General features: G+C 35.8%; 1 protein-coding gene across 8 annotated transcripts in view; it reads right to left on the bottom strand.

Annotated features, from left to right (window-relative positions):
- The window catches only part of SBF2 (SET binding factor 2), a 215801-nt gene that overhangs the window by 103241 nt on the left and 86728 nt on the right, over positions 1-25832 (bottom strand). For 7 of the 8 annotated variants that reach the window (XR_014946454.1, XM_015864003.3, XM_015864005.3 and 4 more), the window contains exons 3-6: positions 20600-20737; positions 9670-9783; positions 7916-8026; positions 5578-5683 (exon numbers count right to left, since the gene is read on the bottom strand). Coding sequence is in view for 7 of the 8 variants with exons in the window: in XM_015864003.3 (XP_015719489.2) it covers positions 5578-5683; positions 7916-8026; positions 9670-9783; positions 20600-20737 (469 nt within the window). In the remaining variant the exon portion in view is untranslated. Of the gene's footprint in view, positions 1-5577; positions 5684-7915; positions 8027-9669; positions 9784-20599; positions 20738-25116; positions 25136-25832 lie in introns of those variants that run through there. The other variant, XM_085548514.1, reaches the window with a different exon arrangement.

Genomic DNA, 25832 nt, shown 5'->3' with positions numbered 1-25832 from the left:
AATGGGAAATGTACAACTGGGAAATGAAAATATCTGCATCCCTGTGTCCTCTTGACTAATAGAAATACAAGAGGAGTAGAGTGATGGGAACAAATTATTTTAGAAAACCTCTATCCTGGTATTTAAGCTTTCACTTATCATAAAAGCAAGTCAGTTCAGGAGTTATGACAGAAGGCACGTATGGTCTTAGGATCTCACATTACAGTGCTACTCTTCCCAGGCATTAGGATCATAGAATCACCAATGTTGGAAATTACCTCCAAGATCATCTAGTCAAACTGTCCACCATCAATGTTTCTCCACTAATCCACATCCCTTAGTACACCATAATGTTTCCTGAATACCTCCAAGGTCTGTGGCTCAACCATCTCCATGGGCAGACCATTCCAGTGCCTGACTGCTCTTTTGGAGAAGAATTTATTCCAAATACACAACTTGATCCTCCCCTCATGCAAGTTGAAGCCATATCCTCTAGTTCTATTACTAGTTACGCAGGAGAAGAGGTCAAGCCACACCTCACCACATCTGCTTTTTAGGTATTTTCAGAGAATGAAAAGGTCTCCTGCTGAGCCTCTTATTCTCCAGACTAAAGAATCCCAGCTCCCTCAGCCACTTCTCAGAGGACTTTCAGGTTCTCTTAAGATACATAAGGAACTCGGTCACTCTTTTCAGGCTCTATTCTATATGCAATGCAGCTCAACTGTAACAGGTTTGTTAATCACTCACCTCTGACATCACTGTTAACATTGCTCTTTTGGGATATACAGCCTACTAATCTGCACCTAAAATTGCCAATGATAGTTGGCAGACTACAAAGTCTTTCTTTTTTTTTGCAGGAAAGCAAAGTGCTTGAAATTCTCTGCTGCATAGTGATGCCGAGGTCTGACTCAGCACTGATTCTTTTTCTAAGAATTGAAATGAAATGTTCTAGACAATCTTCATCAGATCATTTCTCTGTTACTCCATAGGTCAACAGTTGCTGCACTGTGTGTTGTTTATCCTTGAGACATATAAACAATTATGAACAATTATGCTCACATCATGATTTTTGAGGTAGTGCTATGGGAGGCAAATATGTTGGAAAGTTTATTAACAAATGAAGCCAGCTTTATTGCTGTGTGCTGACAATCTGACCAGCACGCATGTTCTAAGATAAAGAAAATCTCTTCCTCGGGATGAAACTGGCACCAGGCAAGTAAGTCCCATTGGAGTCCATAACTACATGTCTTTTCAAACTTGCAAGATTTGATTGTTAACAGCATAAGGATCAAAAACTGTCATTAACAACACCAAAACATCATCTTCCTTGAAACTTTCAGTACATTTACAGTGGAAATTGAAGACCACTATCTGCCAGGGACTGAATGACAGTAAACTCCAGGTAAAGCAGGTGCCAAGAAACAAGTCCATACAGCTAGGCAAGCCCACGTGTCTGAGATCTACTGAATGGAGCAAAGGAAATGTGAGGGTAGAAGGACAGCCTAGATAAGAAATTAAGCAAGATGCAAAAATGAAGGAAAAAGTCCTTGTCTTCAGAGTTTGGAAAGTAGGGCAAAACATTAATTCTTAAGGAACATCTTGTTTCTTAAGCGTTCTGATCAGCTTAGCCATGTTAAAACAGGAAAAAACTAAAAGTGCTAATTAAATCTCAGCTTCTTGCTTTGATGTATATTGTTGAGGTCCCTGATACAGTTTTCTGCCTTAGGTTCATTAGGAAATGATGCCCATTAAGGGGATGTAGTTGTATGTATCCAAAAACAAATGACCAAAAGAAGGCATGTTCAATAACAACACCGGAATAGAGCAGGCAAGCAGTACTTGAGTTTGGAGAAAGGAAGAATTTGAAGCAGAGACATAGGAACATACTGTTAATACAGTGAGAGGGAGTAAAAGACAATAATAATAAAAAACTCCTTCAATCCCCAAAAGGACTACCCTGCTTTAAAGCTTTCATAGATATCTAACATCTTGCTAATAAGCAAGAAAAAACAGAAGAGCATTTAAACACTTCTACTTATCATGGACTATTCATAAACGCAGCTTCATGATTAATGTTATTCCAGCTAATCCATGATGATGGAATATATTTTTTTTTAGGTGTAGTGATCCAGCTACATGCCTGGCCTTTGTCACAGTATTCTCATACAGTACAGATTTTGAAATAAATAGAATGTATGATTTAAAGTGTCAACGACTGATGTTCATTATTATGAAGCTTAAAGCCATTGGGGATGTTTTTTCCCAATTGCAGTTTGCGGCCCAAGTAAAAACAAAGTCTATTTCCAGATATGCTGTAAACTTGGTAATATAGGGAGGGTCATCTTCTGACATATTATCTTGCCAAGAAGAAAAAGCACGATGAGACTACTATTGCACAATATTTCTCAAAATAAATGTTGAAATTACTTTCGTATCTATTCATAGTGGTAAATTTTGTCTTGTCGCCCACCTATCTCAAAGAAAGAGCTATTTTTAAAAATGTGATTTATCCAGTTCACAAATATTTTTCTAACTACTCTTCCGTTTTCTATTAATAATTCCAATAGGATTAAACGACTTGTACCAGAAGGGAAACAACTGAACATATTGTTACTTGACAAACAGTCTAGTCAACCTTTGTGTTCTGAACACAGGCATACGATGGGATCATAGTGATCATCAAACTAAACTAGTCAACAACATGCTGGACAATGGAAGTCAACTGATCTTGCTCAGGTTGGTAGAGATAAGACTGCATTTAGCTTCAGTTGAAATAGAATCAGAGAAACAGAATAAGCATTACTATCATCACAAAAAGCACAAAGGCCTTCTAATTGGCTATGGTTTCTAAAGAAAAGTACTAGACTCTATCTTAGAGAAAGAAAGAAAAAAAAGAACAAAAACCTTTTTTAAAGGAACAGGCTAATAGATTCTACTACATAATTCAGGACTCTTGCCATTAATGCCATTAATGCTAATAAATGAAGGATGTTTTACATTCCACAACTGTTACAGACAGCTATATGCAGCTGTATTAAAACTTTTTCAGTACATCGAAACAGAAATTTCACATTAACGAACCTTGCCCTTAGAAGAACATAACGATTCCAAAGATATTCACCACCTACATGTGAAAGGAGCTGTGTGCTATTCTGTAAATGACATATACTACACAAATGCAAACATCCTTTAATTTGTGTCCATCTGAGATACAAGGTGATTCTACCTTTGTGCTACATCCTCAGATACCAAGACCTAAAAAACTTTGGAAAAAAACATCAGCTGGGAATTGACGTTCTCATGCTGCAGAACTGAAAAAGTTTACATCACACCAAGGAATAGGAGAGAGACAAGAAGAAGTGCTACACAAGAACATTAGTTAGGCTCTTACAAGAATTCTGAAGCTTGAAGGGAATGAGAAAATGATGTTACAATCAAAAGACAGGGTACATGAATTCCTTTTTTTTTTTCCCCTTCCCTCCCCTTAGGAACTTGTATCATCTTTTCAGGGAAATGGGATGTGAGCTTGCAGTTTCTATGCCAAGTTTTATAATCACAAACTTCTCTCTATCTATCTCACATACTTCCTTCTATCTCTCTCTCTTTGGGCCAACATGAAGTGTCACTAATCAGAACTGTGAGTAATAAGGAAGCTTTCCTGCATTTTCTCCCTTTCCCTCTCCTGCTGATTTTCATATTCTTCCATGCAGCATACTTAGAATGGGTACATGGTGTACTTATGCTTATTGACTCTTTCTTGTACTCCTAACCAGCTATTAAAACACAAGAAAGATCAGAACTCCAAAAATTAGTACAACTTAGAGAAAGAAAACAATGCATAAGTAGAAGTACATAGACCAGAATATTTACTGAAAGAAAACTAAGTGAGAATGGTAACAGAAGAGATGTTAGACAAAGAGTAAGTCAGAGGTATACAATACGAATGTAAATGATCTAATAAGGAATTAAATAATTTCAAAAAATAAGGCTTAAAAATAAGAATTACTGATGGTTAGTGTATTACACGAAGCATCTGAGTAACATTTTAAACTCTCAAATACCCTTCAGTAGCAACTCTTCTGGGAGTTACATGACATCAGTGAGCTTATATTTACCCATTAATAAAATGTGGTTAATAATATCACCTGAAATCCCATGTATCTGAAAGATATTAATTCTCATACAAAAGTGTTATTATACAAAATGAGTGGGATTTAAGAGGCTCTCTCTGCACACTTGACCTTACTAAGAATCTGAGAGGAATAGATGGTATTCTTGGTTTCCCCTTCCATACTCACATTCCCACTCTCTCTTTACATAGTTTCTCTCTATAAATCTGAAATGGTTTGTCTTCGTTATCTCAGTTTAATCTTGTGACATGAAATAATACAACCCCAATTTGCCGTACAAAGGCCATGTGTCGCACAGTTACTGATCTAAGCGCTAGCTAAAAGCCTCGCTTCCTTTGACATTTTCAGAACTGAGAATTTGCAGTAACCTATGCAACAACTGCCGCAGAATATATTGCCCCATCTTAGGTACCTCATAGCGTACTTATAGAACAGGCATACCACACCATATTGTGACTCATGCCATAATTCACATCTTCACCAAATAGAAAGATGCTATTGGGCCTTTCCATGATTGAACCATTGCCTAATTCTAATGAATCTTGGTTTATTAAGCAAAGTAAAACCTCAGGAACTGTGGTCAGGATAAGCAGCATCTGTAACATTAGTTTATCTATCAACAAAATATTAATATTTGTCTTAGAATAATGCTCTTTTTGAAAGAATACAATTAAGCATTTAGATTGTACTTATCAGATCTGCTATCAGTTCCCATGATATAGACTTTGATAGTTTCACCACATGAAATCTTCTGTTGTCTAGAGGATTTTCCACTGCCAAATCACTAGGTCTTACAACTAGCTGGAGTAGGAAACATTAGTTACTCTATTTTGACTAGAATAATTTTTCTGTGGATGTTCAGCAACAGATGCTACAGCACAGACTAAAATCTCTTCACTGTTTCAGAAGCATTCAAAAACTTTGCTTTAAACAATAAATGCTTCTGTCTCTCTTTCCATTTTCCTGAGTACAGCTGCTTTTTAAAATCCAATCACTTAAAATTATTTTCTAAGGGAAAACGTATTCCACATTATCTGTGTGTCTGTTATCTTTTATACCAACTTATACCATAAGTAACCATATATAACTTTTATACCATTTACACTCGTTTGTTTTTATCCTACTGGGTTTTATTCAGTTTGAACAGTACCCAAGGGGTAGATAATCTTTTTACATGGATGTTGCCATAACTGAGGAGGCCAAGCTCACCTCTGTTCACAATACATTTGCAGATAATGGATAACATTGGAGCTATTGTACCACAGACAAGATGCACCAAAAGTTTATATGAATGCCTAATTATGGGATTATAGCACTATTAGTCATTCTTTCATTCAAAACGAATTAATATTAACCATGTAGCTTTCTTGGCACAGGATATGCGCTGAATATGAACAGAAAATAATTTACTCTGTGAATTCTTACTATTTTCCCCACCTCCCCCACTGCAGGGCAGACCTCAACTTACCCAGCTGCTGAAAGAGAAGAGCCACACTGGTGCCTGTAACAGGAAGGCTGTCGTGTAGGGGAGTCTGTATCAGTTGTCGGTCTCCAGCTCCCAAAGAAAACAACTTCTGCAGAAACAAATATATATATATATATATATATATATATATATATAAGGATAAATTTAATTTATATGGAACAACCATACTGTTGTCATGCAGATAATGTGATTCATCCCGTAAAAATTTTTTCTTTTGTATACAGAATCTTAAAATCAGTAAGAATAACTGAACTAGCATAGATCTGAAATAAAAATTTGAGTTTAATATATGACTTCTCGAATGGATAGTGTGATAACACCTTCCTTGTAAGATCACTGAATTGAACAGTCATGCCTTTGAAGGCATTCAATATTACATTTTTAATAGCACAGTAAAAAACCCTCTGAAAAAGAAATTACAAACACACTGAATTCAGAAAAAGCATATTATTTTGTAATTGAAGTTTTTCGATGTGTTTCCTGTGTGCCCATACTCATGCTCCATCACATGACTACATTTTTTCCCCAGGTAACATCTGCATATTGAAGAGCACTCTTCTGCTAGTCCTATATTCCCACTCTAAATATTTCCATAGAATTAGAACTTCAGTTACCTTTCCAACTTAAAAATATTCCCCCAACAAGGGAGACAGGAAGTGAAAGGAATAAGCTTATGTATCACAGCTCAAAAAATATTATAATTGCAAGATAACTTTGCTTTCAAGATCACTGAAAGTATGATGGTAACAAATGCTGGTTGCTGCACAGCAGATGCCTGAAAGCAAAACATTCCACAGTAAAACCAAGTAAGTCCCTGAGCTGTGGCAGAGATCCTCTTGCCCAGCACTTAAGCAGCAGACCTGGATGCAGGCTAGTAACTGGCTTTGCAGTTGATCGTTTCAGCACTGGGCAGACAAACAATCTGGGAGGCCCTTCAAAGACTTCTGGAGATAAACATCAGAACAGTGTTTCCATTCTAAGACACACAATTTAGATTTAGCCCTGGAAGCACAAGCTTAAGAAAGAAAACAGAAAAACTGATTTTCTGGTTAAAATGGAATTTTGACATCAATGAATTTAAGTTGCGAGTGAAAGAGTGTTTCATTTTAAGAAAGAAATCAAAAGGTGAAACATAAATTTTCCCCAACCTCTAGCAGAAGACATTGCCAGTGACAAAAATCATACTTATGGACAGAGAGGAATAAAAGTACAAAAACAAGGGGGAGGTGGGGGACAGAAAGAAGAGCCAGAAGTTCAAGTGGACCACCAAAATCTATAACATGAGGTTCAAATACCAATAAAAGAGGGTTTCTGACAAAATAATATTAATAATAATAAAATATAACTACTTCCTTTCAAAACTGACAGGGACAGGTTAGAAAGCAATCATGCAGATCTGACTAGGCTAAAAGATTTTGCTACATTTACCTTAAAGAGAAATTTCAAGGTGGCCAGGAAAAAAAGAGAAGAATAAGGGACGATTTCAAGAAGGTTGAAAATCCATACAGTGGATACAAATCATGAGAAAATGCATATGAAATCTATTTTGAAAATATTTCCATTTGCATTCTTAGGTTACAGATGTGTTTCGTGATAAGGGCTACAATTTCCCAGTAATGTCACAGAATAAACATCAAGCAAATAAGACCCAACTGGCTGCCAGAAACCTATTAATGTATAGGAGTAATTTGTTTTAAGTAAATCAACAAGCAAATCTGCTTTTTGATCATAGAAAGCCAAAGAGAAAAGGTACAAGAGATGTATTTACAAACTTTTTTGTTATTTTTAAATGCATGGGCTACCAGGGATATTTAATTCTGGGGATAAAAAAAGAAAAGAAAAAAAACCAACCATGGTCAATGCTGCTGGGGTTTTTTGTTTGTTTGTTTTCTTGAAACAGAAACTTAAAGCAGTTACCAAAGCAAAGATCAATGGCATACTCAATTGCATCAAGAAAAAGACACAGGTAAATGAACTAGAGGAAAGGACAAATAAAACAAAAAACAACAACAAAAAACCCTTTTAACATATGTATAGCAAGCAGAAATTTTCCTTAACATGAGTTATTATTAAAAACGAAACTTATACAAACTACTTGATTTGTTACTGTGCCTTGTAAAAAGCCAACTCAGTGACAAAATTAACCCTTTGACCTTATACTGGAATGGAATTTTTGCTCTCTTTAGAAGACAGGCCACAGGGAAAGCACTCAGCTGAACTGTGATCTTTTTTTCAACAAAAATATTTAAAGAATTTTTGTTTTTTGTTTTCTTCATAAATTCAATTAACTGGAAAAATACCTTCCCCCCCCCCCATTTACCTGAGACCCTCCAGAAGCAGGGACAAGGCATGAACAGAGATTTGCAATGAGAGCCTCCAGGGACACATTCAGGCTGTCCACATACACAGTATAGATCAGCCCAAGGCAAGCCTACAAAGACACAGGAAATATAAATACAGGGAATGCACATTTGAAATTACTTAAAGATATCCATATAATTTTAAAAACATGAATGTGTCCAATAGAGATTAATGTAGTGAAGTGTGTTCCAGTCAAACATGGTATAGAAGTAAATACTCATTATAAAAGTGAACTTGTACATAAAAGCAACATGCGCGCTGGCAGGTGCAAAATATAATCTTTTATAACAGGGAATTCAATATTCAGTATTTGAGCTTCATTCAATTATAGAAGTGCTTTACTAATAATTACTTTTTTTAAATGACCCCACTTGTAAAATAATCATAGCTTCATCTGCCATATTAACTATCTGGACCTAATTCTGACTGGTCAACAGTAAAACACAGATGAAACAATGAGCTTCTCAGATTCATTGTCCAACTAGCATCAAGGCTCAACAGCTCTGCTTGTTTTTTAACTTCATTATTTCAATACAACTATATTTTAAATGATTCAATACAAATATATTAACATTACAGCATTTCTGTATTTGTTTTGCATGAATATGGTTTTGATTGAGAAAATGGAGATGCATATTTATTATTTTCAATTCAACATAAAATGACTTAGCATTATGTTCCAAAATGCTTTTGAATAAAATAACTCCATTCCACAATATCCTTCTGGTGCCTTTTAACCGCTAAAATTTGGATAATTCAGTAAATATCTTTGGAATTCTCTTCTTAGACATGCTTCCAACAGTAACTTCTCATATAACACATAGTTAAGCTATGAAAGCTCTTGCCATAAGATGTTATAAAATCAAGAGTCAAGAAACAGGACAAATTATATGAAAAAATCATACAATTGACACCTCTGGTTCAGGATGTCATTAAACTATAATTCACATTGGTCTGGGAAAGTATTCAGTGGAATTATTTCTACAGCCTGCCCTCTTCCTACACACTTTGCTCTGCATTTGCTAAAGGCCACAAGGAGAGATGAAACACTCAGTTATGTGGAATTTTAGTCTGAGTTGGTACTGTCATTCTTCATCTTTACTGACAACCTCTCACTGAATGATTTTTCTAGCTTGATCAGTAAGCTGAACTATATATTTGTTCCTGTTAATATATATTAGCTTGATAAAAAACTGAGCTTTTAATTTATCTCTGATCAGCCATATCTCAACAGCTGAAAGTAATCCAAGATCCTAAAACTCTGTCATGTGTTTTAATTTGAACTGGAAGAGGCTCTGACATTTTTACCTTACATATGGAAGAAAATAATATTTCACCATTTATTTACCATTAAATATTTAATCAATTATTGTTAATGTGTTATTTTTACCTGAGCAAGTCAGGCTTTGTCCTAATAATTCCCTTCAATATACAGAGACTTTTCTGAGGTTGATTTATTATTTCATCTTCTACAAAGATATAGAAGTACTTAGAGAGTAAAAAAAAAAAAAAAAAAAGCACTGTTCTAATCTAGAGGGACTATTTACTGTCACAGAAACTGAATTTTATCTAGCTCACTCTAAGTCAATTTTTGCTGTAAAATTCCCAAGCCACTCCTGAGTCATTTCAAATCAAAATCTCTGTTGATGCTTTTCATTAAAAACAGATTTGTCTGCTGACAGACATTAAAAATGGCAATGGTAGGTTCTTTACCCTGAAAATTTCTGGATAATCCAGTCTGGACACAAGCACCAGACTCTTAGGAGCAAAGACTTCAGCAGGCGCAATTAAACCAGACTCCTCTTCCCCTTCAGTTTCTTTAGTTCCCTTGAAAAAAGAAACATTTCAATTAATAAATAGTCACTAACGGAATTGTTAGCATTCTTACAAGAAGTTAACTGCTGTCAAAACTTCAAAAGCATTGTTAATTGGAAAGGAAATGCGCACACAGTTTGAAACAAGCAGTGACATCAACAAACAGCAGCACATTCCATCAGTTGCCTGAACTCCATAAAGAAGCTTCTGGGGAACTCAACTTGTAAAGGCTCAACCATAAAGCCATGCACTAGTGTATCTAAAATAAAGTTCTCTAAGATAAAGAGTTATCAGTAATGTTACAGCTAAAATTATCTATACAGTCATCTCCAGCCTGACACAGAAAATTTGTAAAATTCCTTCAGAAAGAAGTAATTGAAATTTCCCAAGACAGTTCACAAACTTAGGAACGTCTATGTTTCCGGTTAAAGAAACGAAGGGTACCAAGTAGATAAACTCTCAGTTGATCACAGTATTGTGCAACTTGCTCTAACCTCTTTGCCAGCACTTACTTCTTGGTCACAAACATTTTGTTATCACTCCTGGCCAAAAATAAAGATGTCACCGATTATTTTCATTTCTAAAATTCCCTGCATTCTTTGACAAATTTGTTAGCTAAGTTTTCAAATGACAAAGCACGCTCCAATTTTTGCATGTAATTCTCTCCACTCCCACACCACCCACCACATTTCTAAACATGTTACTTGTTCTTATGACTGAGCATTCTTTTAAGCAAAAATCACTTTACTCTTTTAATTGGGAATACGAGAAAAATAACCTTCCTTTCCATCTGACAACGTGAAATATCTGCCTTCTATTTCTGCCATGTTCATGGTCATCATTTCAGCTTATTTTCAGAGAAAATAAAATAGTAATTTTTAAAAGTAACAATTTTCTACTATGAAGTAGAAACCTGATAATATTATATGAAATACCAGGAATGCTGCAAGATTAAACTTAATTTAGAATGTATGTTTCCAAATAGAAGCTGTAAAAACAAAGATTTTACAAGTACTGAGAATGGGTTCACGAACAATTTAATTATGAAAAACATTCAGTTACAATACATTTCCAGTGGGATTTTATGCAGGTTGCTCAGAAAGTAATGCTTCCTATTTATTTCCATGGAAACTACAACCGATACAAAGTGAAAAATAAACACTATCGAGTAGAGCAAATTCTCAGCTACAAAATACTGTTTTCCAACACAGTCACCACCATTAGCTGTGCATTTTTGCTGGTGATGAACAAAAGACTGCAGGCCGCGCTCACAAACATCTGACTTCTGTCCTGTCACTACTACTGAAATGTACCACCTAACACTGCTGACAGACACTTTTTGGACTCCAAAAATGCTCACCAAGCACCAATGAATGTCAATGGGTGTCATTTTTTCTCATAGATGAATTCAGTTTCACAGCTTTGCCTTATACGCATTTCTCTGTCAGACGCCATTTTGTCAGACTACCCCTCTGCTGCCAGCTGTCACGCAGCAACAAAATGGCGGGAAGGTTCAACTTCTGGCAACAAAATGGCGGAAAGGTTCAACTTCTAGCAACAAAATGGTGGAAGTTCAACTTCCAAAAGTTATGTTCCGCTAAATCGATTACTCAGAATAAAGTGCACAGTCATAGCAAACCACAAGGCATTTAATAATTCCCATGTGACATACAGAACCATGACAGCAGAATAATACCTTGAGTCTCCATGAAAATACAGAACTCCTGTTGCTAATTCTCTCATTTTGATCTACATGCAGAACTGAAGTGGTGAGCAATTTATTTCCTATTTCTAACTTTAGATAATGGAAATAATTAATAATATTTATTATTTTTACATGAGTTCTGTATTCCAAAATGGTTTATTGGTTACATGAAGTTAAATGTGATAAACAACTGATAAAAGTCACTGCAAGAAGATGCTGCACTGAGGTACAGAACACTTTCCTGGAACCATTTTTATATAAAATTGTATAAATCATTTGGTTATTTGCTTTGTTCTTAATCATCAGAAGGTATCTTATTCTTAAAATGACACAGTGGGATGAAAAATGAACAAAGACATTAGGCAGAAAGTTTCCGTAAACAGAAAGCAATAGTCACATAACAGAGATTCAATACAAAAGGGAAATCTGCACACCTACTGATATGGTTACAAACCATTAAACATACAAGCAAAGGTTTATTGTATCAGCTGTTATAAACAGCAATTTGAATTCTAGGCAGAGAGGTAACAAGTTCTAGCTAGATGACAGATTTTGGACAATGACAACATCAGAAAAATTGACTTTAAACTTATTACACATTTATAAAGGCAAAAGAAAACAAAAGCTCCTCAAAACCCATGAGCTCCTAAGATAATGAAAACTAGGAGCGCAAAGACAGGGAGAAGGTTTCTATAAAAAACTTTTCAGCAAATCAATTTACAATTGGATCTAGTTCTGTTTTAATTCATAACTACATATAACTTTAAATTTACGATACTAAAACTCTGTCTCACTTCACAAAAGTTCCACAGAACAATGTAGCATGACTGGAGCCATACTTTTGATCATGCTAAACATTCAAACAGGCAGACAGGCACAGTAGTGGAAGTCAGGAGACTAAGCAGATAATCACTGCACACATATGAAGACTAACCTACTTTCCAAGCAAAGCATTAACAGCATGAGCATTCTCTAGCAATGCTAAACATCAGTGGTAAAACCACAAACTTAATTCTTTCTAGTTACACTTTTGCTCAGACACATGCACATTTTACCTTTTTTTAATTTCCATCTAAAGAAAAACCATTTCCTAAACAAAAATAGCAAAATAAGTTTTGTTCTTAAAACATTTTTATCTTATAATATAGCATTCAGTTGACAAATAAATTAATAATAATTAATTGTTAAAGAAAACCTTCCTAAGCATACATAAATTAAAAGGTGAAATTAAATGAGATGTTACTATTCCTTTCTAATCTTGACTGTTGATTACTACAGCTTTCCTCTCACATTTGTATTTGTTGGAAGAATGTAATAATGGTATTTGGTGTAACACTACGCTTCCCTGACATCTTTCGTCACCTATGATTTTACCTTGGAAATGAATTACTGTTGTGGGGTTGGGTTGTTTCTCTTTGTGTTTGGTTGTTATTTTAATCACAGATGAGTTAAGTTCTGACAAAGCCTCTTCAGTAGGCTAAGGAATAGATAACAGAGACTGATCTAATGGATGAAAAGAACTATATGATGATGGGTGATCGTAAATGTTTTCATCATGCTGAAAATATTCTATATCTTGTAGTTATATTTGCATTTGACTGAAGCTTATCAAGATTCTGTCCCCTGCTTGCCAAAGCCACAATCCTCAATCCTGCATTTTGACATAGTTTCTGAAGTAAGTTACACATGGAACATGGAGCAGAGATCTGTATACTGTAGCTGACAAATTCATCAAATAGTTTGTCCAGAAAATAACATCACATAACACTAACATTATTAAAATCTTCAAATATATATGTATCTAAGTTGAACATGATTGAGGATGTATCAATTTAAGTTGAAACAGAAAAAATTGATCTGGTTCTACAGCAGAATACTTAATTTATTCGATATCTGTTTTGTTGGGATTTTTGTTTCTCTTTCTTTCCTTTCACCTCTGTTCTTTTTCCAGTAAATAAGACGTAAAAACATAATAAACTCACAGAAAATGGTGAAAGTGCATTTGAAGTACATATGACAAAATTGAACTTTGGGCTCTGTAAAGACACTGGCCAAAAAAAATTGTGTGGGCTGTACATGTAGAGAAAGCCAATACATTCAGACTCATTTTTTCCAATCATTTTAATAAGTGAACACACCCATATCTAAATTACATATATTCAATTCCTGATATACATAACAAGTTTCTTGATCATTACATAAATGAGAACAGAAAGCTAGTGAGTATGAATGCATATATTTCAACCAATCTCTCTGCTTCCTATATCAATAAAGCAGATATTTAACGTTTGTGACCCAAACTGAAGGGTTTGGGGTAACCTGGAATATGCTCTTGGTTCTGTATCTGGTTACTAAATCAATTTTTATTCCATAAACTTTATCTATAAAATGTGATGAAACAGTAAAATGCATTTTTTCCAAGCATCTGAAAAAAAATAAATTACAGTACATCTAAAGCTCAGATTACAAAAACAAGCAAACAAAAAAATAACAGCATGAAAACCCTCTATGATAGCCAATAGATTAGCAAAATTTACTGTGATCAGCACTATTTAACATCAGTCTGTTATTTATCTATTTGCTTGCCTATACTCTGAGAATAACTTGTTCCTCAGTTTAGCCAAGAGATGTACATGGCACTAAGCCCAGGCGAGACAAATTTAGACTAATTATTCAGATATTTTTAAATACAGGAGGTAACTGACAATTGGAGTTACCTCCCAACAGATTAAGTATGACATCCTAGATTCATAAGCTAGAGGTAGTTTAATATATTTTTAATAGATGCAATTAAAATACTTGTGAGCTAGACACATTAATATATTAAATAAGATACCTCTTTGCTTTAAATGGAACAACCAGAAACAGCACCCTTTGGCTTTAATGAAACCTTCCAGATGTGACAAATTGTATGAACAACTGGTCAGAATGCAAGAAGTACAGTTAACAACATTTAAGTTGAGGTAATTTCAGAAGCTCATCCCAGCCACCCATACCTTCCACACACCATCCACACCGCTCAGCAAAACTGAAACTGGAACAAAAGTGAATATCAAGTAATCCTATTATATTTGCTACTCAATGAATTCTGCTTTAGATCACAAATACACATCCAGAGTTAAAAATTATGAGTTTCAGATGCCATATGTTAATGGCCAAGAATAGCGTAATTGTTTAGTTTCCACATTCAGCATCAAAGGGGTGTAAGAGAGACATTTCAGTGGAGCTACTCTGCTCACCAAAACAGCAGCATTCACAGACAGAAATTCAACCAATCAAAGCAAGTGCAAAGCTGTTAGAAGCTCCTTTGGATCAGGTCCTTTTCTTACTGCTTAGCTTTACTCCTTCTGTTCTTTTTGTTGCTGAGACCAATGACCTCATGTAGAAACCAGACACCTGAAAATCTGACCAAATCCCAAAACAGCAAACCCAAAGCAAATGAGGTAGTAAAAGTCAGCCTCAAAGAACAGAAGTAGTAACAAAGCCATAAAAAGGGCATGCTTATTGGCATATGCTCAAACTAACAAGGGGAGGTAGCTCTTCATGCAATGGTTATTTAAATTCTGAAGCCTTCAGTAGAAATTAACTAATTTTGCACTACTACAGTAAAAAATGACAGCCAAGAAAAAATGAGCAGCTAACTGTACTCATGTTAATCCCATTTTTCTTACTCAACAGACATATTTATTGCTTTGATTTAGCCCTCAAACACTGTTTTTTTCTTTAACTTGCATGAACATAATTTTTGCTACCACAATGAGATTAGTTTAAGATATCAGCTCTGCCTTCAAACCCTGACACTTAACATAAAAATAAAAAACAATCAAGCCAAAATCTACATTAGGAACTGGAGTCAGTTTTTAAAGAATAAAATAACCTACCACTATAATCCAAAAAACTTTTTGTGCTGTTGAACGTAAATGATCTTAAGGGACTTCCACAGCTTGAAGACACACGAGCAATAATTCAATCAACATGCACTTGAATGTTAGCACACATGAACCACAACTATCCCTCCTCTACGGCCTCTGCATGACCATGTGCTTTTGGGTTTCTAAATCAACTCTGTGCCAGCTCTGTTAATTGCTTTTGTCAGGGACACGAGGCACCTTCAGGCACCAGGACAATCCAAGCATGATGATCATACATCTCCACTCCGGAGGCACATGCTGTTGAAGTCAGTGCATTTAGTTCTCATTAACAGTGGGTGGAGAAGTATTAGGTCAGAGGGAGGAAAGTCAATTTTGACTGAGGTACTGACAGAAAAGTTAGAACATAAGAAACATTTGATGCAGCTAGGAAGTTTTGAGGGTGGATGGCTGGCACGCATAATTTGAAACTCAGAAGAAATCAAATGTGAACAGATAGTAAATTACAAATGTACTTAGAATAATTCTTCAGCCCAAGAGAGGATGAACATCTGCCATTACAAAAACTTTCACTCCAACACTTCATGACAGTTGTCAAAAACAGTTTGCCCTTTGCAAAATTCTGCAACAAAGTTGTGCCAAGGTCAGCAAACCCTTTGTTTTTCTAATGACTGCCCAGGAAAACAGATTTGGAGACCTTGCATGATTTCTTACTTGAAGAAAAATTACTTGAAGCTTTAGTAATCTCATGCCAATTGCTCATTTGGGACAGATCCCTTTCTTTCCACGTGATTTAGGCTCTTCTGGTCTCATTTGCAGCCAAACAGCCGGTTTATTAAAAATCAAAGGCCAAAAACCATTCAGCATCAGTTCATTTTATTTATTTTTCAGAGTATGCAAATGCATGTATCCAATAAACTCAGCTGACTGCATCCAGAAGACCAGTCTGCATCCTGTCTACAACCTGCTCCACTGAACTAAAATTGCAGGTGGAGAGATCTACTTTGTGGCTGCTTCACATACAGAAATCATATCTCTATAGCTACTTATACTGGAATAAATATACTACTGTAAAAGCTATTATCTTGCGTCAATCCTTTCAGAACAGGATAATAAACTGTATCAATTCACAGAAGGAATTCAGATGAAAAAGAAAAGAATTAAAGACTAAAAACTTATGCAAATTCTGTAATCTCAGCAAATACAGTAACCTCTAATCTCTACAACATGCCCCATTCACTTCCTAACTACTTTCAGCACTACAGAACACTCCAAAGTGACAAACACTCCTATGTGATAAGGAGTTTGCACCACACCTTCTTGCATGACACAGCATCCATTTTATGTATTCCATTTAACACAAGTCACTTTGAAAACCACAGAAATTACTTAAATGGATTATCACCTAAACACATGTAAATGCCATTGAAATTAAAGTAACCCAGTGCCCAGTCTTTCCACCTTTCCATCCAGCTTATGCAGCCACAGGCTAAAGCAAGTTTCTTGTGTTAGCAATTAGCCCACATACATGCAGGAGGATCTGGGAAGTCCAAGTCCAATGAACATACAGTTGCCACATGAATGGCAAAAGTTCACTGTTCACAGTACAGACTCAACAGAAGCAAAGACAGAAAGACTATCAAGAAGACAGATAGAAGACCCAAAGAAGTCTCTCTATCCTGCAAAAAAAAATTCACATAGGGAAGGAGATATCTGTGGATGTGTATGCACAAGCACATGCTCAGGAAACAAAGAGGACAGGACAAATCACTGCCACAGTTATTAGCATGATGAAAATAGGATTTTCTGCATTCAGCTGTTCTCTCCTTAACTTTCAATTCTGGTCTAGAGAAGACCTTACACATACAAAAGGATATTCAGAATACAAGTCTATTTCTTATATCTTAGAATATATTTCTTATATTTCTTATATCTTAGAATATATTTCTTATATCTTAGAATATGAACTGTACATTTTCTCCTCACATAAAGGAAGCAAGGCATTGCTTTAATCTCTGGATATTACCATACCATTAATTTCTCAACAGATTTAGAAGGATACTGATAGACTCCTTACAAAGTGTGAGGAATATCAAAATATCAAAAGGAGGACTAGATTGTACTTTTCCAAAAGCATTCTCTGCTAAAAACCCAACGTCAGTGACTCATTGAGTGGCACGTGCTTTAACACAGTAGGATGACCAACTCTACAATCCAAGCATAAAAACTAAAATTTTATGGAGCATGATGTCATTTTTTTGGCAGTTGTTCCTTTGACTCAGGAAATATTTGTGAATAGTGTGTATCTGCCATGTTCTGGTATGGGATTTTTACAATTTCTTTTAATACGGTTTTGCAATGGAGTAGAAAAAGCAAGATTGTAATCAAGAGGAACAGGAGACTTGCAAATTACATTTACGTACATCTACAATTCTATGATTTCACAATGATATGTTTAATCTTACTAACTTTGTGATCACAACATTTTAATGTACATGTGATCAAGACAAATCACCAGGTAAATCTTGTAGTAGGATTGTTAGAAACTAATACTTGACATTTCCTGCTCATCATACTGAACAGAATTTCTGTAACGCAAAAAATGCTGTCACACAGGCTCAGGTGCTGACATAAATCACTCTCTAATTTCTTGATTGTGGGGTTGGTGAGAGGATTTTTTTCCCCAAAAAATGCAAATCAAATATACGACTTAACCATTATGCCCCCAATTTGAGTCACCGTTTTTCAGAAACATGCCTGCATGTTAGCAGGTAACATCCAGAAACCGCTTTTAGAAATAACTCTCTATATATGCATATTTTGGGGGCAATAGCTAATAAATTTACATACACAGAATTTTATGGATGAATACTGTAGATGTAAGTTATGATTCTTCTGAATATTCTGGCTAGATATTCCTGACATTCTCCTCCTTCTCCTAATTCTTCTGGATACACGTAAATCAGTACAGCATCTGGCTTTATTTGTCAGGGAAAAAAGGTACTCCACTCTCTTCTAACATTAACAAAAAGAGATATGAGATTATTTTCACTTCGCAGTACAATTAACCACAGAAACTCCCAAGTGGTTAGTATGAATGTCTTGTGAAGATGATTCTGCCAAGCATAACAGCAAATCTACTCTAGCTGAATTCAGATTAGTCTTTTATAGCTGTGAGATTTACCTGGTGAAGGCTATCAGGAAAGAAATAACCACTCTTGGGAAACTGAATCTTTCATTTGTCTTATTTAACTGTGTAAACTGATGCCCAGATACCATGTTCACATACCAAGCTTTACAGACTTTTTGTTTAATAAGGTGTGCATCTGAATAGTTAAATCAATATTACTTTCATAGCCCAAGTTTCATAAGCTTATGTTTCATTACAGATTGTACATGTGCTGAATTCTTGTCTAATGACCATGTAATAGGGCACGTTCAATTATTCTCTTTGGGTTTTAGAAAGAAACAGGAAGTTTGGCTATAAACAAAGCAGTCATAGAATAAATTTCACCACAGCAAGTTCATCTGAAAAATATGCATTCTTTGCAACACAGCCAGGAATGGCATTACGAGAACCAACATCCTGCTGCTCTCCGTTCTTTAATATATATTTTTTATTTATTTTTTTTCCTTGGCTTTTTGCTGTTGTTTGTTGTTGCTTTTGTAAATTTGTTTTGTTTTGTTTTTATTTTTATTATTATGGCTACTTAAGCAATATAAGAAAGTAACCTTTCAGTTAATACTGTTAATACATGTTTTGCGATGAGCATTACTTGAAAGATGTGGATAGTGAATGAAAAGCAGCTGCTAGAAACCACAGGATAAATAACAAGTTTGCTAAATTTAGTATATGTTATGAAATACATAGAGTGGAAGAAGTCAGCCATTTCAAATTTTTATCAGCTGGGAAGGAATTACTATAGATCGATTTGTTCTTTAATTATAAAATAAAAGAAAGACTATAGGCATTAGTAGAAACATGTAAATTGATCTACTCTAAAATCGATTTACTCTTTGGATACATTTCTGCTTTTAGCTCCTCCCAATCACATAAAAAAAACCCATTCATTTAAACAGTAGTGTTAATGAAACAGGAACAACTATTATTCTCTGGCTTTCCAGTTGTGTCTAGAAAAAACTCAATAGTATTATTGCTACATTGTGCCTATTATAAGGTAAAGACTTCAACTCCAGTACTAAACAGTAAGTTTGGATCACCAAAAGCATTTTCTTAATTGCTTTTAATCAGATGTTATAGTTCTTCATTAAAAGAAAAAAAACATGCCTTTTATCTAGTTATCTATGTATATCTATTTTTCTTAATATACTTAATGCCAAAGTTTAGCTTATTTTTGATTTTTCATTTGGGAAAGAAAATATTTCAGAACATAACAACAATGGTCCGCAATTACAGACTGGATTAGGTTTTCCCTTGGTTCTAGCGACTAAAGATTCCAAGGATTATGTCATACAACAGATTCTGTGAAGTACTCTGCATAAAATGGGAAACAAAATGTCTATTTTTGAAAGACTGAAGTTGCCCAAAGATAATTAAATGCATGTTTAAAAATCAAGGCTGCCAAACAGCTGACACCCAAAATCTGACCTACCTAAACTGAAGAATTATTCTATCGGTTTAAAAATCTGAACATTTACACCCGAGTCTTGCCAATAAATGTACTTATAGAAATGTGTATACATTACAGCATACGTGTACGTGTTTGCCTTGTGCTAGTCTGACAAAGATGACCAGTAGAGGGAGCAGAAGTTAATAAACTTTTATCATAGAACAAAATGAGAATCATTTCTGCTATGTCATACTCTGAAATAAATGAAAGGAACGTTACTTTGGCTGTCTCATTAACAACAACAAAACAGATGGTAGAGAAAAAGGAAGAACATATATGATGGAGAAAAGAAAAGCCACACGGAGAAAAACAAGAGGCAATGGATACAAGTTGAACCAGGGGAGATTCTGACTGGTCTTAAGAAGAATTTTTTTCACTGTGAAAATACTCATTTATTGGAATAACCTCCCCCAGGACATGGTGGATTCTCCAGCTCTTGAGACTTCTACGTTTTGGCTAGACAAAGTGTTACCTTGGAACAAAAACATACAGTTAAGTAAGACAGAACAGGACATCCTTAGCAAGAAGATTAAAATATTTCCTAAATCTGTTCCCTTTTAGGTGAATCTTGTATTTCTAGACACCTTTTTCTACATTTCTGATACTTAGTGTAATGGTGTTACCTGTAGATTAATCTCTGCTTCATAGAAAGTTAAGCAGGAACAGTAGTGCCTCTCCGAGTCTATATCAGTCAAAACCACCACAAAGAACGTCGGCTGTTTTCTCTCTTTCGAAAGCTGCCATCCTCCAGGTTGGCAAAACTAATGAAACAAAAACAAACAAAAAATGGTACTTAGTTATGCAATATCCTTTTTATTATTATTATTTTATTTTTTAAGAACTATGGAAAACAGTCTTAAGCAATACAACATAACATCGTTTGAAAAAGAAGCTCAGAAAATTTCACTGAAAGCAAATAAATCCAGAACTGAAAAATGTGAAGAAAATGGGAAAAAACTAGTTGGTCACAGCTAATTAGATTGATGAACACTGAGGAAGAAGTTATACACACTGTGCATGCCATACAAACTAATGAGAGGTCCCTGTTCAGTATATAAGATAATCTGTACAAGGACTTAAGAAGCAACAAGAAGAATAAACTGCGAAGTAATGCAGACTTCATTTAGATTATGATTTAGAATCTGAAGCTAAAATCATTGCCCTAGGATGTCTCTGCTTGCATTTTTAATTTTGCTATGTTTTTCAGGAACCCTAAAACTACAGGTTGTAACCTACTGTTCCATTACAAACACAGAAGAGCAACTAAAATAAGCTATGGCAGTATAAAATGACTGCTATACTTTATAACTTGTGCATTCTTATACACTAAGAAAAGCTAGTCAGGATAATCATAAAACACAGACATAGAAAGCTGCTTTCAGATTTGATTGATTTCACACGCAGTGTCACAACTACAGAGTAATCTTTTCCTGTTCAAGTACCAGCTGCATCCAAACCTTTTCTTTTCCCTGAAACAAACCTTCCTGTTTTTAAAACAAAGTTGTTCAGCACACATGATCTGCCTTTTTTACTTCCCACAAACCAAAGGATCATATGTATTTGTTCATCTGTAGTCACTTTAAGGAGACACAAAATCTAAGAATGGCTACGTTGGATAAGACAAGTCCAGAATGTGGTTTCCATCGGGATCTAAGAGCAGCAGCTTAAAAGCAGTTCAAGATTGGGTAACTGCCCAGTTACTTCTGTTCTCTTACTAACAAAGTTTCCAGCAGCCTCCAGCTGATGAGCCTTGTGAGCCACAGGCAACATGTTTGTCCTTAACATTCACTGATAGCTATTAAAACTGTCCCTGGCTCACATTTCATGACTTTATAAAGTCTCAGGGACCAAGTAAATTTCTTCCCTCAAAGATGCTCCAAGCACATCACACGTTCTCAGAACACTTTGTTACTAAGCTGTTTCTGCAACGAGCAGACTGCATGATGTGTAATACCTGTAATGTACATCAAATAAGCTTGAGTCCCTTCTGTATTTATTCCTCCAAGCTGAGATGAGCTATGGCACTTCAGGTCACCCTAAGCACTGACAGGAATTCTGACCTCAGAACAGAGGTGCACAAGCACGATGAGTAAAAAGAGAAACAAAGCACAAAAGCAAAGGGAAATCTATACATTTTTTTTCCTTCTTTCAACAATAGAGGTACATCATTGGTTAACAACTTGTTCCCAGTAATGGAAGAGTGGGATGAAGAAGCTTGAAATGGTCTTTAAGGAATTTCGTATTCATTATTTCTCTTACTAAAGATTTGAAACCACATACATAAAAAATTCACAAGCACATCATTATTAACTAAACCATAAACTCCAAATTTATAAGGGGTAAAAGCAACAAGATATGTCTGCATTAGGGAAGAAAATCTAGAATTGTTCAAGAATGCAGACAGCAAAGGAATCAGAGAGGTCGAGATTTCACATTTCTAGCAATTTCTCTCCCCATCCCCAACCCCCTGGCCAAGACATCTGATGAAAACTGAAAGCACAAAGTTGAACACAAACATTTACTACAGATTCATCTTTAGAACCTCAGCAATGAGACCTGGGTATTCTTGGGCAAAAAGCAGTTAAAACTCTGCCTCTGATAGTGTGATATACAGTTTGTTTTACGATCCTGGGAAAATCTTCCAAACTGAAAGTTTCTCATGTTGTATTCTTCATATTTAGGATAGACAGCTTAACACTTCTGAGTCTTTATTCTTAGAAGTGCTAAGCACTCCCTCCTGCAACTGAGAATAACCGTTCCGAACATCAGAAAGTACTCTGTGCAAAAACATCCTAATCATTCCAAGCTAAGCAACCAGCATTAGTCCGTGAATTTAATAATATCGGCCTAATCTCCCTTTGTTTTTCATCCCACATCAGTTAAAAATAAGAAAATACCACTACTGATCTTGCAGGACTTCCATAAAGATAACGTAATGTAGTACATGTATACAGACATTCTAACAAGGGGATCATCAAAGTCTGATGATGAAATTGTTTGGAGTTCTGTACGTATTGCAGAGTTTAGGAGGTGTGTGGTCAAAAGCCTGGAATCTGTATCTCAAAAAGATACAACACACAGCCCACCGATTACCCATTTGTTCAACAACGATGAGCCAAAATGCTAAGAATACAGTAAAATCCTAATAACAAATCAAGTATTTTCATGGTTTACTCTTAAAATTGAATCATACACACAAAGTAGGTCAAATTAAGGTTGTTCATGCAGCCTTAGCTCCAGCACTCTTCAAGCAATACACGCTCAAGTTTACGGCTGTTGCATTCCTTCAGACCTGCCAAGCCTACCTGTTCTGACAGGAGCTCCTTGATCACTCCAACAGGCTCCGCTTGTGCCCTCCTGCCACAAATGCCCACTCTGTGTGCTATGAGAGGAGCTGACGGGGGGCCTGACGGCAGCAGCAGCTCCTCACAGGGAGCGGAGGGGCAGCGCTGAGCTCTGCGCTATGTGACAGCAAAAGGGCCCGAGGGAACTGAATGGAGTTGTTTGGTAAGGGGCAGCTGGGGGTGAGGGACAGGTTCTGCACCAGATAGCAGTGGGCATGGAATGGGCTGCCCAGGGCATGGCACCAAGTGGCCAGAGTTCAAGGAGTGCTGGACAGCCCTCTCAGACACTGGATTTGGAGCAGTCCTGTTTGGTGACAAGAGACCTTGTGGGACCCTTCCAACTTGGGATATTCTATGATTCTGTTCTAAGGGAATATAAGACCCAGGATACGCAATTAATCCACTAGGTGTTCAGCACACAAATGACAAATACATGAGGTAGGGATGCGTGGCTTATACACACCCTTTTTTTCTCAGAACACATGTAGAATCTACCAGCGTTGGACTTTTGAGTAGGTCTAATCTTACTGTTTCCAGGCTTTTTAAATGCATTTTAAAAATAAAGTGCATTTAAATGATAATTCTTTTTGTTGCGATAAAACATTATTTGCAGGTCAAGCAACACTGCAATAATCAAAAGGGACTGCTTAGTTGGGGAGGGAGTTCTCAGTAGCAATCAATGCTAGTAGGTAGTTTCTATGGAAGCTCAAATCTGACATGTGTCAGTGAAAATTCTTTCCAACCTAAAAATGGTCTTGAGTATAAAATATGCTTTCTAGATTTCATTCTTTTCCAGTGGACAACTAGTGACTGTTAAGGAAAACATCTCATGTGAAGTACACCCACTGGCTATACAGAGAATCTGTTTTCAAATAAACTGCAAGAAATTTATAGAGATTGAGGATAAAGACAACAAGCTCCTCCTTGAAATTAAACAATGAATGAGTCTCAGTTTAGTTAGAATAAGGTAATAAATATTAGCGTAATACTTGAAATGCAAACAGCACTGAGAAGAACTTTCCAAACTAGTATAAACGCAAGCTACTATCCAGTATGCCTGCCATCACAGTCTGGCCAGTAGAAAGAGAAAAATGTTTCCTTACCAACCAGCTGCTATACCAAAACAGACAAAAGCACCACTGTGAACATAATTCAAAGGTCATGTGCTTCTTCAGTAAACAGGAAAAAAACTCAGAAGTTTAAAAATGAACGCACTCCCATATTGTTTCACTTATTTGCCAGAATTCTTGGAACCTGAACACAGCTTCTACCAATGACACTGAAAATTAAAAAGAATCAAACTGTCCAACCCACTGTTTATAGAATTAAGCCTTTAAGGGTGCTGAGTGCTTCAAATCCACTCCAGATTACAAGTGATTGCCTTAAAAATCTGGCAGAAATATCCAGAAGTTGAACTGAAAAATATGAAACAGAGATCTTACGGTCAAGGTGTTGAAATGACATTTTAAGCACTGCCTGAAAGCACAGGTGTTCACTGAAGCAAAGCACTGTCTGTCAGTAACTCGCACAAAATGCTTTCAAATCAAACAAGAAGTTATAAAATGATGCTAAAATAAATTAGTTACACATATCAGCACCTTTGATACACTGCATACAGCTTTCTAAAGTCTGCTGAAAAATTAAAGACAATTGTCACAATCTCTCCCAAGCACTGGAGCACTTAAGATGAGGCTTAGTGTGAAAGTGAATACTTCATACTATTACTATACTGAACAGTATTTAAATAGTATTCCAGTTTCATTACAGAAAAAAATGTTAGTAGTTTCTATACTTACCATGGCATAAGTATGTTATTTGACTTTTGAATTCACTGGGCAGAAATTATTCATTTGCTGAACTGCAATTTAGAACTTCGTCATTTGTCTCAGTGCTTGCACCCCAAGAATAACCAAGGCCCAAACAAAAACTCAAACCTATGTTCTAGTTGGGTCTGTTTAGCTACAGCCAGGAAGACTGCTCAGTTTGCAGTTTACATTGTTTCCTGTATCAACATTCCAGTCAGCTTTCCATCAGAAATCCATTACTTCTGACGGCACTGCCAAAGTAGAAAGGGGAAAAGCTCATTCAGGAGGTTTACAACATGATACACTTTTTGCAAGTCATCTTTTGTAAGCATTTTTTGAAGAGATTAAATAGAAAATGACGTCCACGAAATACCACCACTGACCACTGCACTCAAATGACTCTTTAAAACACATTCTCACATTGTGTATTTTCTCAAAACATATTTGTGCGCATGTTTCTTGTTAAAAAAAATCTAAAAACTATCCAAATGAACATAAAAAATGAAACAATTGAGCTCTATTAGCAAGAATTAAAGATCTGACAATGACTTTGGGATTTACAATGTCTGACACAGCCGGCCACCTTCCACAAAATCTTTGATTCTCCCTTGGGTGACTCCGGGCCTGTAGGCTTTATTTACTTCCCAAATAAATGTGTTTTGTTAGGTCATGCACTATCATCATCTTGTCTACAAGCCTCCCTGAAA

Source organism: Coturnix japonica, chromosome 5 (genome assembly GCF_054131305.1).
Source record: "Coturnix japonica strain WE chromosome 5, WE-NBRP24, whole genome shotgun sequence".
Taxonomy (NCBI): domain Eukaryota; kingdom Metazoa; phylum Chordata; class Aves; order Galliformes; family Phasianidae; genus Coturnix; species Coturnix japonica.
This window is presented reverse-complemented; position numbering and strand designations above follow the sequence as displayed.